This window comes from Aethalodelphis obliquidens, unplaced genomic scaffold, assembly GCF_003676395.1.
Source record: "Aethalodelphis obliquidens isolate GAN/ISIS:26980383/991018 unplaced genomic scaffold, ASM367639v1 scaffold7, whole genome shotgun sequence".
NCBI lineage: Eukaryota > Metazoa > Chordata > Mammalia > Artiodactyla > Delphinidae > Aethalodelphis > Aethalodelphis obliquidens.
The window spans coordinates 65997813-66013362 of record NW_020837951.1 but is presented as its reverse complement, the minus strand read 5'-3'; the positions used below and the strand labels follow the sequence as shown (position 1 = coordinate 66013362).

General features: G+C 33.8%; 1 protein-coding gene across 9 annotated transcripts in view; it reads right to left on the bottom strand.

The window, feature by feature from the left end:
* Window positions 1-15550, bottom strand: part of CNTLN (centlein) — a 328812-nt gene that overhangs the window by 129713 nt on the left and 183549 nt on the right. For all 9 annotated transcript variants that reach the window (XM_027105917.1, XM_027105925.1, XM_027105918.1 and 6 more), the window contains 2 exons: window positions 10565-10686; window positions 9075-9194 (listed from right to left, as the gene is read on the bottom strand). In XM_027105917.1, the coding sequence (XP_026961718.1) occupies window positions 9075-9194; window positions 10565-10686 (242 nt within the window). The remainder of the gene's footprint in view (window positions 1-9074; window positions 9195-10564; window positions 10687-15550) is intronic.

Sequence of the window (15550 nt, the reverse complement as noted above, 5' to 3'; positions counted from 1 at the left end):
TTTTCAAAATATGTTATGATTAGCAGACATTTTTTGGCTAGGAATTTTATTTCCAAATCATGTTAGAGAAATGCAGTTCCTAAAATCTTCATTTCTACATACAGAAAAAAAAATATTCTTGCTTAGGAAGACAGGGAGTTGCTTTGCAGAAGAAAATAATAGCCAAAATTTCCTACCATGATACTTTGATTTTAACTCCTCAAGAAATTATTATTGAATTTTATAAAATATTCTGTGAAATTACAACCTACATATATTTAATATTAAACCTAAGAGAGACAAAAGTACTCCATCCTGGGTTATGCCATTGATCTACAGCTTGTTTAGTTTTCATCATTAAAAACAATGATCAAAAGATCACTGAAATAAAGACTTTAGTTATTATTTAGAGGGTAAAATTCCCTATATCTATAAAACAAGTTTTTAATCACAAATTCTAAACTCCTTTATAATTGACCCCCAACTCTAACTACCTTCATCGACAAGTTCACTACTCAGCATCAACTAGGAAAAATATCAGTAATTCTTTGCAAATATTTTGCATTTCCATACAGAAGTTAGAAATATTTGTGATGTGGAATCATTAAGATTTGGTATGGACTGTTATAAGGAGGTCAGATAGAAGAGTAAATCAATTATAATCCCCTAGGTTTCTGGTTTGAGCAAATGGACAAATCATAATGCCATTTTCCCTGTTTTATGCCAATACTATTCCCTTATTAAAAGTTCTTATCATAATTTGCTTGTTTTCCCTGCTATGCTGTGAGATCCTGACAAAAAGGGTGGCATATTATTTCTCTTTGTGTACCGGTGTCTAGCAGAGTGCCTAGCTGCAGCATTTTATACAGACTACAGATTAGTATTAAAAGACCAAAACTACCCCACCTACAGCAAGCTCCTGATTTATTTAGCCAAGGATACAGAAAACATACAGTGAATGTCTGCACACCTTCCCTTGACTTCTAGGGTTCCTATCATAGACAAGCTGGATTTGCTGTATAATAAAAGCTTAATACCCTGTGGCACCTGAGCCCCTTTTATAGTTTTATATCACTACTCAGAAATAATGTACACAAATACTTATATACTAATGTTTTTATTTAGCAGCATGTTAATATGACTTTGTTGGTTAATAAATCTAACTTGGTGTCAGTAAGGCAACATCCTCAAATAAGTGAAAAAGCTATGAGCCTACCGGCATTTCTGAAAGCTTTCCTTGCCTCTTTCTATCTAGCATACCAAAGAGTGGTTTCACCTCATCAGCACACGGCAGCTGCCCCTAGAATAAACCTCGTTAGAGTTTGAAATTAGTACTCTTCAGTACAACATTGCGTATTCAGTTCCTAGCTTAGTGCCTAGTTCTAAATTATATTGTTTAAATATTGAATGCATAAATAAATGAAGATATGAGTATTTGTTAGATAAATATCGAAGGAACCAGCCAATTTATTAGTTCATACGTTAATAAGTTCTTAGTCTTTTAAGATATCATTATGATATAATAAGTAGATGTATTTTATAAATCTAAATGAATTATTATAGGAACTATATTCCATGCAAATTTCTCAAGCCCTCAGATTTCCAAACTACAGCCCCAACAAATAACTCTGACCATACTCAGTGGTAAAAACACCTGTAATATAGGTCAGTGGTAGTGTCATTTTAAATTATATTTTAAAACCTGATTTGGAGTTGCCACACAATTTTTTTTATTAGGACTTTGAAAAGTTAACTCAACTTTTACGAATGGATTGGATTTACAGTTGCCACAGAATTTTTTATCAGGGTCTTGAAAAATTAACTCAATTTTTAAGATTGGTCTTAGAAGTACTATTCAAATTTGTTTTAAAAGTAGTTTTAGTAGACATCTTCTTTTAATGTTTTCTAGCCTTATATTTTAAAGATAGCTATTACTGTATAAATAGGGATAAATCTTACTCCTTAAACATCAGGACTGAGTATTATTAAACTAGATCCTGCTGTATGCCACAAAAATAAGAGTGCCTGGTCTATAGAAAAAACAGCTGAAACTTCTTGTTGCTGACAGGGGGTAGACGTATTTATCCCTATTCTTTCCATTAATTAAATATAAAAACCCTGAACACAATACAGGAGGTCCCTGACTTACAATGGTTTGACAATGACTTTTCAACTTCACAATGGTGCAAAAACAATATGCATTCAGTAAAAACTGTACTTAGAATTTTGATCTTTTCCTGGGCTAGTGATATGCTGTGCAATACTCCTGCATGATGCTCAGCACCTGCAGAGAGCCGCAGCTCCCAGCTAGCCATGAAATCATGAAAGTAAACAGCCATTTACAACTTAAAACCATTCTGCACCCATACAACCATTTTGTTTTCCACTTGCAGTACACTAGTCAGTAAATTATATGAGATATTTAACCCTTTATTATAAAATAGGCTCTGTGTGAGATGATTTTGCTCAACTGTAGGCAGATGTAAGTGTTCTGACACATTCAAGGTAAGCTAGGCTAAGATATGATGTCAGGTAGGTTAGGTATATTAAATGTATTTTTAACTTATGATATTTTAAACTTATTATGGGTTTATTGGGACAGAACATCAGCAATAGCTGAGGAAGATCTGTACATAAAACAAATGCAAGAAGACTCTGAAAGGCAAAGAAAAGAAGAAGAATAGGATAGGGACCTTAGGAGTAGAGGAACAGCACAAGAAAAACAACTCACAGTGATAAGTTCCCTGGCTTTCTTCTTTGCTCATAAATATCTGAAACTAAGTACTGGAGAAACTCATGACCCAGAAACGCCAACAGACACAAACAAAATGTCTCAGGGAAAGTCTGCTCTCTCAAGCCAAAGAACCAGGAAAGGGACAGACTAACAGGACAGAAATTTTATTGACAATAACCACCCCTACTCTAGCCATATACCACTAGAGGAAGAAAAACAAAAAAACAGCCTTGGGCTTCCCTGGTGGCGCAGTGGTTGAGAGTCCGTCTGCCGATGCGGGGGACACGGGTTTGTGCCCCTGTCCGGGAGGATCCCGCATGCCATGGAGCGGCTGGGCCCGTGAGCCATGGCGGCTGGGCCTGTGTGTCCGGAGCCTGTGCTCCACAATGGGAGAGGCCACAACAGTGAGAGGCCCGCGTACCGAAAAAAAAAAAAAAAAAACAGCCTTGCTCTCTCTAACACTGAAGGCCAAGTGAGAAGCCTGGACTCCCATGCCCATCAAGTGGTAATGAGACACTCCTTCACACCTGCTTCAATGTAATGTCAGCAGAGGTCAAGTTAGGAGCTAAGACTCCCACCTCTTCCAGGCAGCAATAACGTGACCCTCTCCCTCAGGCATGATGTCATCAGAGATCTGCTAAGTAAAAGATTTAAATAAGATCCAGAGTCTCAAAGCATAATACTCCAATGTCCAAGAGACTACTGAAAATCACTTATCATACCAAGAACAAAGAAAATCTCAACTTGATTGAGAAACCATAACTAAGAAATGATACCACCAAGATAATACACAAGTCAGAATTACTTGATAAGGATTTTAGAGTAGCCATGATTAAAATGCTCCAATGAACGGTTATGAATGATCTTGAAAAAAACAGAAAGTCTCAGCAAATAAATAAGAGAAATAAAGAAGAATCAAGTGGGAATTTTAGAATTAAGAATCACAATAACCAAAAAACAAAACAAAACAAAACAAAATAACTTCATTGCATGGGCTAAATAGCAGAGGTGATAGACAAAAGAGGAAAGAATCAGCGAACTTGTAGATAGAATAATAAAAATTACCCAATTTGAACAACAGAGATAAAATAGTCTGAAAAATAAAATGAACAAAGCCGCAGGGACCTGTAGGACAATACTAAAAGATCTAACATTTATGTCAATTGAGTCCCAGAGTAGAAGAAATAGAATGTGGGGCTGAAAGAAGTAGCTGAAAAAATAATGACCAAAATTTCCCAAATTTGACAAAAGGCACATACCTAGAGATTCAAGGAACTTAGAGAATTCACAGAAGAGTAAACCCAAAGAAATTCATGCCAAGACATGTCAAAATGAAACTTTTAAAAAGTAAAGACACAGGAAAAATTCTTGAAAGCAGTTAGAGAGAATGATGTATTACTTTTAAGGGAGCAATGATTCAAATAACAGTGTATTTGTCATCAGAAACCACGGAGGCCAGAAAGAAGTGCCAAAGAAAAAAACTGCCACATCCTTCAAGTGCCAAAAAAAAACTGCCAACCTAAAATTCTCTATCCAGTGAAAATATCCTTTACGAATGAAGGTGAAGTGAAAACATTTTAGATAAAGGAAAAGTTAGAGAATTTGTTGCCTACCTTAAAAGAAGGTCTAAAGAGAAGCTCTTCAAACAGAAAGAAAATGATAAAAGAAGAAAACTTGGGAAAAGAAAAATATATAATAGGCTACCCTTCCTTTGAAGTTTTAAAATAATATTTGACAGCTGAAGCAAAAATTGTAACATCAACTAATAGGTTTCTCTATGTATTTAGAGATAAAAGTTAAGACAACATATTATAAAGGGAGGAAGGTAAAGCACACAGATAGAAGTAAGATTGCTACATTCCTGAAGTGGTAAAATGTTGACACCAATAAAGTATAATAAGTTATGTGTGTAAAATACTGAGAGCAAACACTAAAAAAAACCCAAAAAACAAAAACTTATTCAAAGAGATATAATCCAAAACCTTATAGATAAATAAAAACCAATTCTAAAAAAATGTTCAAGTAACACATAGGAAGGGAGGACAAGAGAAACAGAGGAAACAAACAGAAAATATAAATAATAACATAGTAGACTTAGCTGTAACATATCAATAATGCAAGGTATGTCAGCATGTAAAAATGTAAATTATTTCTATACACTAGCAATGTACAAGTAGAAACTAAAACTAAAGTTTATAATATCATTTGTAATAGCTCCAAAAATTAAATACTTTTGTACAAATCTAACAACAGTATTAGACATACAGAATCTGCATGCTAAAACTACAAAACACTGATAAAAGAAAATCTCAACAAATTAAGTATTCATAGAATAGAGGACTCAACATGGTTAATATGTCAATTCTCGCCAAATTAATCTATAGATTTAGCACAATTCCAGTCAAAATTCCCACAAGATTTTGGTAGTTATTGCTATTTTTAAACCTATTTTTATAGGTAAAACTTTTATGGAAAAGCAAAGCGATGAGAAAAGCTAAAACAATTTGAAAAACAATAAAGCTATTTGACTCACACTGAGTTCAAGACTTATTAGAGAGCTACAGAAATCAAGACAGTATGGGGTTCACAAAAGTTTAGGAATTCATATTAATGGAATAAAATAAAGAGTCTTGAAATAGACCGGCAGAAATATAGTCAGCTGATATTTGGCAGTTACAAAGGCAATTTATTGGAGAAGGAATAGTCTTCTCAAAACTGATGTTGATACAACTGGGCATATATCTTTGTAAAAAATGAACTTTAACCTATAACCCACACCTTATACAAAAATTAGCTAAAAAATGGATCATAGAGCTAAATATAAAACTCTTTAGAAGAAAACATAGGCTAAATACTTGTGACGTCAGGTCAGAAAAATAGTTATTAGGTATGACATCAAAGCCATAATCCATAAAAGAAAAAAATTGGTAAGTTGGACTTTATCAAAATTAAAATTTTGTCATGCAAAAGACATTGTTCAGGGAATGAAAAGGCAATCTACAGACTGGGAGTAAATATTTTCAAATCGTATATTTGATTAAGTTCTTGCATACAGAATATATAAAGAACAAGTATTGTTTAATTAGTTTAATAACCAATCAATCTTTTAAAAATGAGCTAAAGAGTTGAAGAGACACTCGTAAAAGAAGATATAAAGACAGCAAATAAGCACGTGAAAAGATCATTACCATGAGCCATTAGGGAAATGCAAATTAATATTACAATAGAATACCAATACACACTTACGGGAATGGTCTTAAAAAAAATGGCAACACCAAGTGTTGACAAGAATGTGGAGCAACTGGCTCATATGAATTCCTGGTAGGAATAAGAATGGTATAGCCACTCTGGAAAACAGTTTGACAGGTTCTTACAGAGTTATACATACGTTGACCATACACACAGCAGTTCTACTCCTGGGTATCTACCTTAAAGAATTAAAAAGTTATGTTCACACAAAAATCTATGTATAGGACTTCCCTGGCAGTCCAGTGGTTAAGACTCCCTACTTCCAACACAGGGGCCGCGGGTTCAATCCCTGGTCGGGGAACTAGGATCTCCTGGGACACGTGGTGCAGGGAAAAAAAAAAAAAAAACTATGTATACCAAAAAACTATACATAGTTGCGAAAAACTAGAAAAGACCCAAAAATTCTTCAGGAGACAGACAGACAAACTGTGGTACATCTATACAATGGAATACCATCTAGCAGAAAAAGGAACGAACTGGACAAACCGACATGAATGAATCTCGAAGGCATTATGCCAAGTGAAAGAAGCCAGTCTCAAAAAGTTACAGCTTATATGATTCCATGCATATAACATTCTGAAAAAAGGCAAAGCTATAGGGAGGAAGAACAAATCAGTGGTTGCCAGGTTCTAGGGATGGTGGGAGGATGTGACTACAAGTGGGTAGGACAAGGACATTTTTTGAGATGATGGAACTAGTTTGTATCCTGATTGTGGTAATAGTTACTTGAATCTATTGTGCATGTTATAGATATATGTAATATATCTATAACACTATACGTGCTACAACTCAAAAAACTGTATGCTAAAATGTACTATATATAAATAAAAAAAAATTCTGTCATCAGTAAACAAACTTCAATGAATAAAAAGACATGTTTCCTTTCTTATTGTTTCATCATGATATTTCTAGTTTAATTTTTAACATTATATTTCATTAGAACGTTCCCAAGAAAACTCCCTGAGAGTAGGAAGTTTGTCTGATGTTCTCATTTCATTCACCTAGCAGAATGCCTGTCACACAGCAGTAACTCAAACACATTTCTTAACTGAATAATCCACCCCCCAAAACATTATTATATGACTTAAAGTTTATATCAATTATTTAGCACTCTTCAAGGTTATCACCTCAAACTTCATTATGATTTAATAAATTAAAACTGATATGAAAAATAAATATTTTTCAAATGGCTATCACATTAATAAATTTAAATGAATTTCAGGGGCAAAAAATCCACACTTTTAATGACTCTTAGCATCTAATTTACAGAGCTACTTGTAACATACGCATACTGCTGGGTGAACAGACCAGGGTTCTAACCGTTCCCGAACTTCCTTAAAAAGGCTTTATTATTTTTTCTTTAGTTCTATTTCATTAATGAGCAAAATAAACCTCAAATAAACACCACTTACAACTAACCTCTGCTTGAATTTTTTTTGAATAGATTAGATCTTGCAACTAGTTAATTAGGTTTCGCACCTATTTTGTCCAAAATTAACTTTTGTATTTGGAGACAAAAAGATCACTAAAGATTATCAGAGAAAGTACAAATACATGCTACACCACAGATAAACCCTATGAAAATATTATGTTAAGTGAAAGAAGCTAGTCACAAAGAACCACATATTATATGACTCCATTTATATGAAATGTCCAGAATAGGTAAATCTATACCCACAGAAAGCAGATTAGTGGTTAGCTAAGGGGTGGAGAGCAGTGGAAGAATTAATGGAGGTAACAGGTAAACTGTGTGGGGCTTTTTTGGGGGAGTAGGTAATGAAATTGTTCTAAAATTTATTGTGATGATGGGTGTACAACTCTTCGAATATTCTAAAAACCACTGACTTCTTCACTTTATATGGTGAATTACATGGCTTGTGAATTATATCTCAACAAAGTTATCAAAAATTATCAGGGAATATATTTGGGACAAATCTATAAAATCTACAAAAATTTTCAAGATAAGAAACTTTATTATCAGCATCAAACATTTAATACTAATAGAACGTAGTATACTTTGAGGTAATTGGAAGTATACATTTAAATGTATACTGATATGATCATTTCTTCAAAAGTTTAGCATTGCATGGAAAAGGTGGTAATCTAAAGCTACATGTGTTATTATATAGTATGCAAAATAAGATTCTAATTTACAGCTATGAAAATTCAATAATATTTAATCACATTATGCCACATGATACTAAATTCTAGTAATCTAAAAGATATCCAGCCTTCAAAAAAATTCCATGGTCTGAGTGTAAAAAATTTAACTCTAAATGAAGAAATAGTTAAGTAGCAAGAGGCTAATTGTGCTGGTCTAACTCCTTTCTGTTAAAAAAAAAAAAAAGTGTCCTTTCTTTGCCAAGCTGAATATAATACCTTGTGAATTATAAGATCAAGGAAGCAAGCTGTATGTTTTCTAAAATATGAGTATCCTTCATCAAGTTTTATACTTAGGGCAGCTAAAAGACCTATGTGGAGGGATCAGCATTAAGCCCAAAGGACAGGCAGTGCACAGCAATAAAGAAAGCAATTCCCTCGTGTCTTTTGCAGGTCACCGCCAAGGACCATGTTAGCAGATCCATACCAGACCTTTAACAGGCAGTTCTGCTGCTACCAGTAATTAGCTTGGACAGCTCTAGCTCCAAGAGTAGCAGCAAGGCTACACCATAATGAGCTCAGCTGGGATTAGCAGGACAGGGCAGGGAACCAAGAGAGCTCAGGCATTCTGCATTGCGTATGTATCTAGGAGATCAAACAAGGATGCCTGGCTAGGTTATCCCCTCTCCACCTCATTCCAAAAATGAAGCACGGCAGTGTCTAAAATACAGGCTAATGAAGAGCGACACCTCCAACAGATGAGAGCCACATTAATTAACACAATCCCTAGATCATATTATACAGTTTCAGCTAGAGCTAGCAAATGTGCAACTTGTTATTGCATTATACATATATATATTTTAAAAGCTAATCTTTTTTTCTCACTTTTACAGGCAAACCAGATTATTTCATTTTCCAAGTTTTATAAGGAATTTCTCTCATGGCCTTTCAGACACAAAGAATTTCTCTCAAATGTTTATCTAAGTAGACATTGTTACAAAAAGAAACTCACTTTTGAATCATTAGCTCCTGGTTCTCCCTTTTGAAATAGGCCAGTTCATTCCATACAGCATCAGAATCTTCTTGTCGAAGTTTTTGGGGATCTGCTCTCTTTATTTTCCTGATTTCCATCCTATTTTTAAAATGAAATTGCTTTCTTACTTAACATGTTCAAAGTGTAATAAAAATTCATTTATACATTCCATAAAATTTAAAAATATCTATTGACCAAATTTCTAAATCAAGTTCACTATGCAATGAATTTCCTAAAACCTAAGTATGTAGAAATTAAAATCCTAGATCAAGATTTCCTAAAAAGCTAAACTGCTGCTATGGAAAGCAAACTTTTAAGCAAACACATGATATTCTCAAGTCTATTTCTCTCATTCATTCTACTAGTAATAAAACATACATTGCAGAAATGTCACAGTTTCAAAAAAGGACTATAAGCAATCAACACATCTAGAATTTGCTGTCAACCAATCTGAATGTGGTTTATGTGCTCTACCTTAAAACAAGCAGTTATCAGTGAATATCAGAATATCAGATAGTTAGCAAGTAGTCTTCAAACTTCCAGTGACTACTAAAAAGTGAGGTAAGCAGAGGCTAAATCCAGGACAAATAGATTTATCATTGCTTTACTGAAAAGCAATATGAAACACTTTCTGTTCTTCAAAGGAAAAATCAGATGTGACAATTACCTATAAAACATGCCAAATGCCCTTTACGTTTTCATTTTCTGTACATAAAACAAACTGTTCATTTTTCTTTTGTAAAAGTGCAGTACTGGCTAATTTAGAAACTATTTCTCTGTAGAACAGACCAATGTGTATCATCAACATTGCCCTAAAGGATCCATCTCAAAAGATAAGAGGGTAGTAGATTTTCTGTACTCATTCAGTCCTTTGCCCTCTGTTGATACTGTTAACAGGGGAGCCATTTACGACTAACCAAGATCTGAACACCTGTTCAGAGCAATTGAACTGAGACTGCCAATTCATTCAGATAAGCTGCAGAACAAAATGATGGATAGAAAAGATTTTCAAATTGCGTATCAGGTTGAAGTAGTTTTAAGATAGTTAACTATATATGTGAATTTCCTATTTCTCATGTCTTTCAAATAAAACTTAAATACTTTTTGAGTTATATATATTGTAACACCAGTATTTTATTTATTTATTTAAAGTAGTTTTTCAATCATATGGATTTGAACTATTTTTGTTTTGTTATATACTTTTAAGTTACTCTATATATATTAAAAATATATACAATCATTCATAATCACCTATGCTAATTATTTCTGCAAATGATAGGAAAATCTATAGTTATTGCTAAGATATTTCTATTTTCACTTATTATATTCTCTATTTTAAAATCCTCAATAAAGATCTGACTACCAAATAATTTCTTTAAAATCAAACAAAAGCCATTAAATCACCTATATGATGCTACTCAGTTCCATTTAATATTTAGGGAAATGGCTTTATGAGCTATGTAACTCACATGCCACTGCCTTCTTCCCACTGTTTTAATTGCTCTTTTACTGCTCTGTAGTTGGTCTGTAACATCTGTAGCCTTTCCTTGTGTTTTTCATGGGCATCTCTTAGCTCATCATTTTCTTGGCTCTGTAAAACACAAAAAAGCAAGTATACAAGTCTGAACAAAGTATTAGTATAATGTTACAAATAAAAGGCTACCAATCTAAGTATGAAATTTGAAAGAAAATAGTATGTAAATATGAATTAATTTGTAATACTTAAGCAGAAGAAAAAGAAGAATTCCTAAAGTCACAGAACAGGTTTGCTTGATAAATTTGAGGCACTCATGGCATTTTAAAAAATCACTTAAGTAATCTCAAAATTTTGGCATCAAATTCGTTTCATTCCTTTCCCTTTTGATAATTAGTATATGTACATGTATTTATGAACCAATCTTACATATTAAATTTTGTTTTCTTTTCCAGGATTTGTCCACACATAATGCATCACTATTTTGTTAGTTATAAGTGCACATATAATTAGTGTAAGGACACTAATCATAGTAAGACCATAATCTTAAGAACACTATTTAAATTAATTCAATTTCTTTTACTATAGAATATGGAAAAGAACACAGAAATCTATATTATGACAATTAAACTAAATAAACTAACATATAGGTAAAGCCCCTGGCACTGTGCTTGCCCAATAGAGGCTCAAAGCAAAAGTGAGCTTTTTACTCTGTCCTCTTCCCAAGTATTAACAGTGATGCCCTTATCATTTAGAAGGCAAATGTACTGTTTCATTGACTATCTGTCTCTCATCCCAACAGTGAGTTAATACCTTATAGAGTCTGCATTATTTTACTGCAATTTTACCTGTCTCAACAGTATTTATATGTTGCCATTATACTTTGAATATATATCTAGTAGGAAAACTTCAATAATTCTCTTAAATAGTTATTAGGACGTATTTGAGCCCTGTGTGTACCGAGTGGTATGTATGCCATATGGAAATGGAAGTGCTTGATGAAAAAGCATGAAAACGGCATCACTCACGGGGAAACTAGAATAAATGTTATTCTAAAGAGTTTTAGAAGATATAAATCACAGCCACTGCATAATTACTTGATAAAAAGTAGCATGGTTTAATACTATGGTTAAAAATTCAGGATACAGAATTCAATTTTGTTTGTTTCAATTGGAGAACCATATATTAATAACGTATTATATGCAGGGTGTTAAGTGCTGATAAAAGTTCAACTCCTGCTGCTCAAACTTACTAAATTTTACCTTGACATAGCTGCTTAAATTCAACGTCTCAATTTCTCCATCTTCAAAATGAAGCTATTTATGGACTTCCCTGGTGGCACAGTGGTTACGAATCTGCCTGCCAATGCAGGAGACATGGGTTCGACCCCTGGTCCGGGAAGATCCCACATGCTGCGGAACAACTAAGCCCATGCGCCACAACTACTAAGCCTGCATTCTAGAGTCAGCAAGCCAAAAATATCCCATGGACAGTCACGGAACTAGGTCGATTTATTAGATCATTCAATAAAATATTTACAGAGTAACTTCTATGTATTTTGTAATTAAACTAGCTAAACTAGAGGCTCTAACTTCTGCGTACAAACAAGTCTCAATGACTAAAATATTAGAAAATAGTAAAGTTGCATCAACTGACTTTTCTCAATGATGTTTGTAATTCTACTTCTGAGTTGATAAGAACAGAAATGATTCTTGATCAAATCATCGTTTGCTCAAAGGTTTCTTGACAGTCATAAAGCAAACTAAGAACATGTACACTATTAATAAAACAGTGGCTCAATCTTCAGAGTATGATAGCAAGGTTTCTTAAGTTAAGAAAAAAACATTTATAGAATACCAAGGATTCCATGGATGTCTAATTTCAGCAGAATGTATAAACTTCATGAATTAAAAAGTCAGTTGAAAAGTCAATTGAAAGTCAGTAAAGCAGAGATTCATGGCACTAGTAATCGCAAGGATAGTAAGAATTTCATAAAGCTCTGATGCACTGTTTCCAAATTAAATTTTATAATTCACTACACCCATGAATTCAGGATTTGGAATTGGGTGAGATTTTTATAATAAGAACTTTCATCTCTTCTATTACTATTGACTCTACAACATTGGTTGCCCATCTTGAAAACAGGTACAATTAGCCACAGAAGAGAGCTTAGTAAGACAATATGTTAATGTTTATACAATTATATTTTATTATAATATATAGTATTAGAATAATATGCATGAAGAGCATGTCAATGTATCAAAATTTATGTACATATGTACCATAGGCTCCTGAAATTTCTTTGTTCCTCCCTCCCTCCCTTCAATCCACCTTGGTGATCAACTTGGGACCCTAAAGCTACCTACCATGCCATGATCATGCCTTTTGTCTTTAGTTTAGTGTTTCCAACAGTATCTTCCATGGAGTAACAGTCTTTTGGGAAATCTTAATAGGTATAATCAAGTAAATCTGATAAATAATGTATCTCTACCTTCCTATAGATTCACAATGCACATTGGTATGTTAAAGGATCACAAAAATAGAAAAACGTTAATCCATTGCTCACATATTTAAGCAAGGAACATTTTGTCTGCCATGTTCCCATTAGGTTCTTGAAGAGCAGTATTCAAAAGAATACCAACATGGGAAAGACCATGACAAAAATTCAACGTGTATTAGTGGGGAATGGTCTTCAAAAGGAGCTCCATGATCCCAATGTATTTTAAAAACCATAAGACACTGTTATGTGTTGAAATGAATCTCTCCCTAAAAGATATGTTGGAGTGCTAACCCCATTATCTCAGAATGTGACTTTGTTTGGAGACAGGATCTTTATAGAGATAAACAAGTTAAAATGAGATAGGGTGGGTCCTAATCCAATATGTTTGGTCTTCATAAAAAGGAGAAATTTAGACACAGAGAGAGGCTTGAATAGAGGGAAGGTGATGTGAAGACACAAGGAGAAGGCCATCTATAAGCCAGGGAACACCTGAGATTAGCAGTAGCTAGGAGAGATGAATGGAACAGATTTTCCCACACAGACTTCAGAAGGAACTAACCCTGTTGACACCTTGATTTTGGACTTTTCTAGCATCCAGAACTTTGAGACAATACATTTCTGTTCTTTTAAAGCTAGTCAGTTTATGGTAGTTTGTCACAGCAGCCCTAGGAAACTAACACAAACACACCACTAATTCCTATCTTACCTTATACTCACATGTGCTTGAGTAATAGCAATAGCATTAATACTATAGCCTAATAATCAAGAAGATAGAAACAGGTCTTCTGTCTTCACTATATATGAGTTACATTTACTAAAGTCAGGTTGTAAATTTAAAAATGCCCTGGGCCCAACTACTCTCCTTGGAGTTGCTTTAATATACATGTTTTGTTTACCCATTCCTTTTGTTAAATGCTACTGATTATAGTGCCTTTTTCATTCAGCTATTTTGCTCCTTTAAAATAAGAAATCCTTTCCTACCAAATGATAAAATGCAAAGAAAAAAATTTGCTCCCATTTTTCCCTTATCTTGCAAATCTGTGAAAGAAAACAATCATTTGAAATTCACAATTATCATCAATTAACTTGAAAGAATACAGAAAAAATATAAATGAAAAAGAAATTGTGTGAAAAATAATTTTACTCTAAAAATAAACTTGAGGCCTCATCCAAGAGAGCAGTTATTAGAAAAAAGGAATGAGGAAATAAATTAGTATAATGTTTCTGAGACTCTCTGAAACAAGAAATTTAAGAAGTGGAAGAGAATAGATCTAAAAATGTCTGAATTGCTCTACTCCTTCCTGCCAAAAACAAGGAACTAAAAAAGACTCACAGACTTTTGGGGGCAAATAAGTGGAGTTGCTCTACTACTGAATGGGATATGTGATGGTTAATTTTTTATGTTAATTTGACTGCCCAGGTATTTGGTTAATGGCTGTTCCTGGGTGTATCTGTGAGGGTGTTTCTGTATGAAATTAACATTTGAATCAATACACTAAATAAAGCAGATTGCTCTCCCCAATCTGATGGGCTTCATCCAATCCACTGAAGGCCTGAACAGAATAAAAGGCTGAGTAAGAAAGAATTCTTTCTGCCTGACTGTCTTTGAGTTGGGACACTGGTCTCCTGCTTTCAGACTCAGACTGGGACTGGAACTTACATCATTAGCTCTCCTGGTTCTCAGGCCTTTGGACTCAGGCTGGAACTATACCATTAGCTCTCCTGGATCTCCAATTTGACGACTACAGATCTTGGACATCTCAGACTCCATAATCATGTGATCATATAAGCCAATTCTCCTTAGAGTAAATCAATCAATCAATCTCTCTCTCCCTCTCTCTCTCTCTCTCTCTCTCTCTCTATATATATATATACACACACACACACACACACACACACACACACACACGTATTTCAGAATAATGATATCTCATTAGGGAAAACTAAAGGATTATATCTTATTGTTTCTATTTCTCCAGAGAACCCAGATTAATAGAGGACAGAAGTAGAAGCCTTGGTATGTAAATTTCAAGAATTATGCAAAAGAAGGATGATGGTGTCCTAAACATGCCCATAATATCCTGTTTGTACCTCCACGTTCACACCAATACACTAGATTCTAACTATTTACTCAGCATCATTTTTTTTCTCCTGTTATACAAGTGACTAGCACAATGCTTGGCTAATTGCATTAGCCAATAAGTTACAAATGAGTAAACAAATGAATGAGCAAATAACTACAGGTGTATAAATTTCAAGTAGGCTAAATGTTAGCAAGCTGAGGTCATCTGATCATTTTATTTTTGGGAGAAACAATAGATGATAATTTTCCTTTGTTTAGAACTAATAGTTTAAATCTGAATAAATATAAATTAAAACAATGTTTAGTGAAAAGGCAGAAAAAAACTTCCAATTGTAGCTTACGGTTAACTATATCTCTAAACTATATTTTGCTCTAGAGTACAAAACATTTTCCTCCTA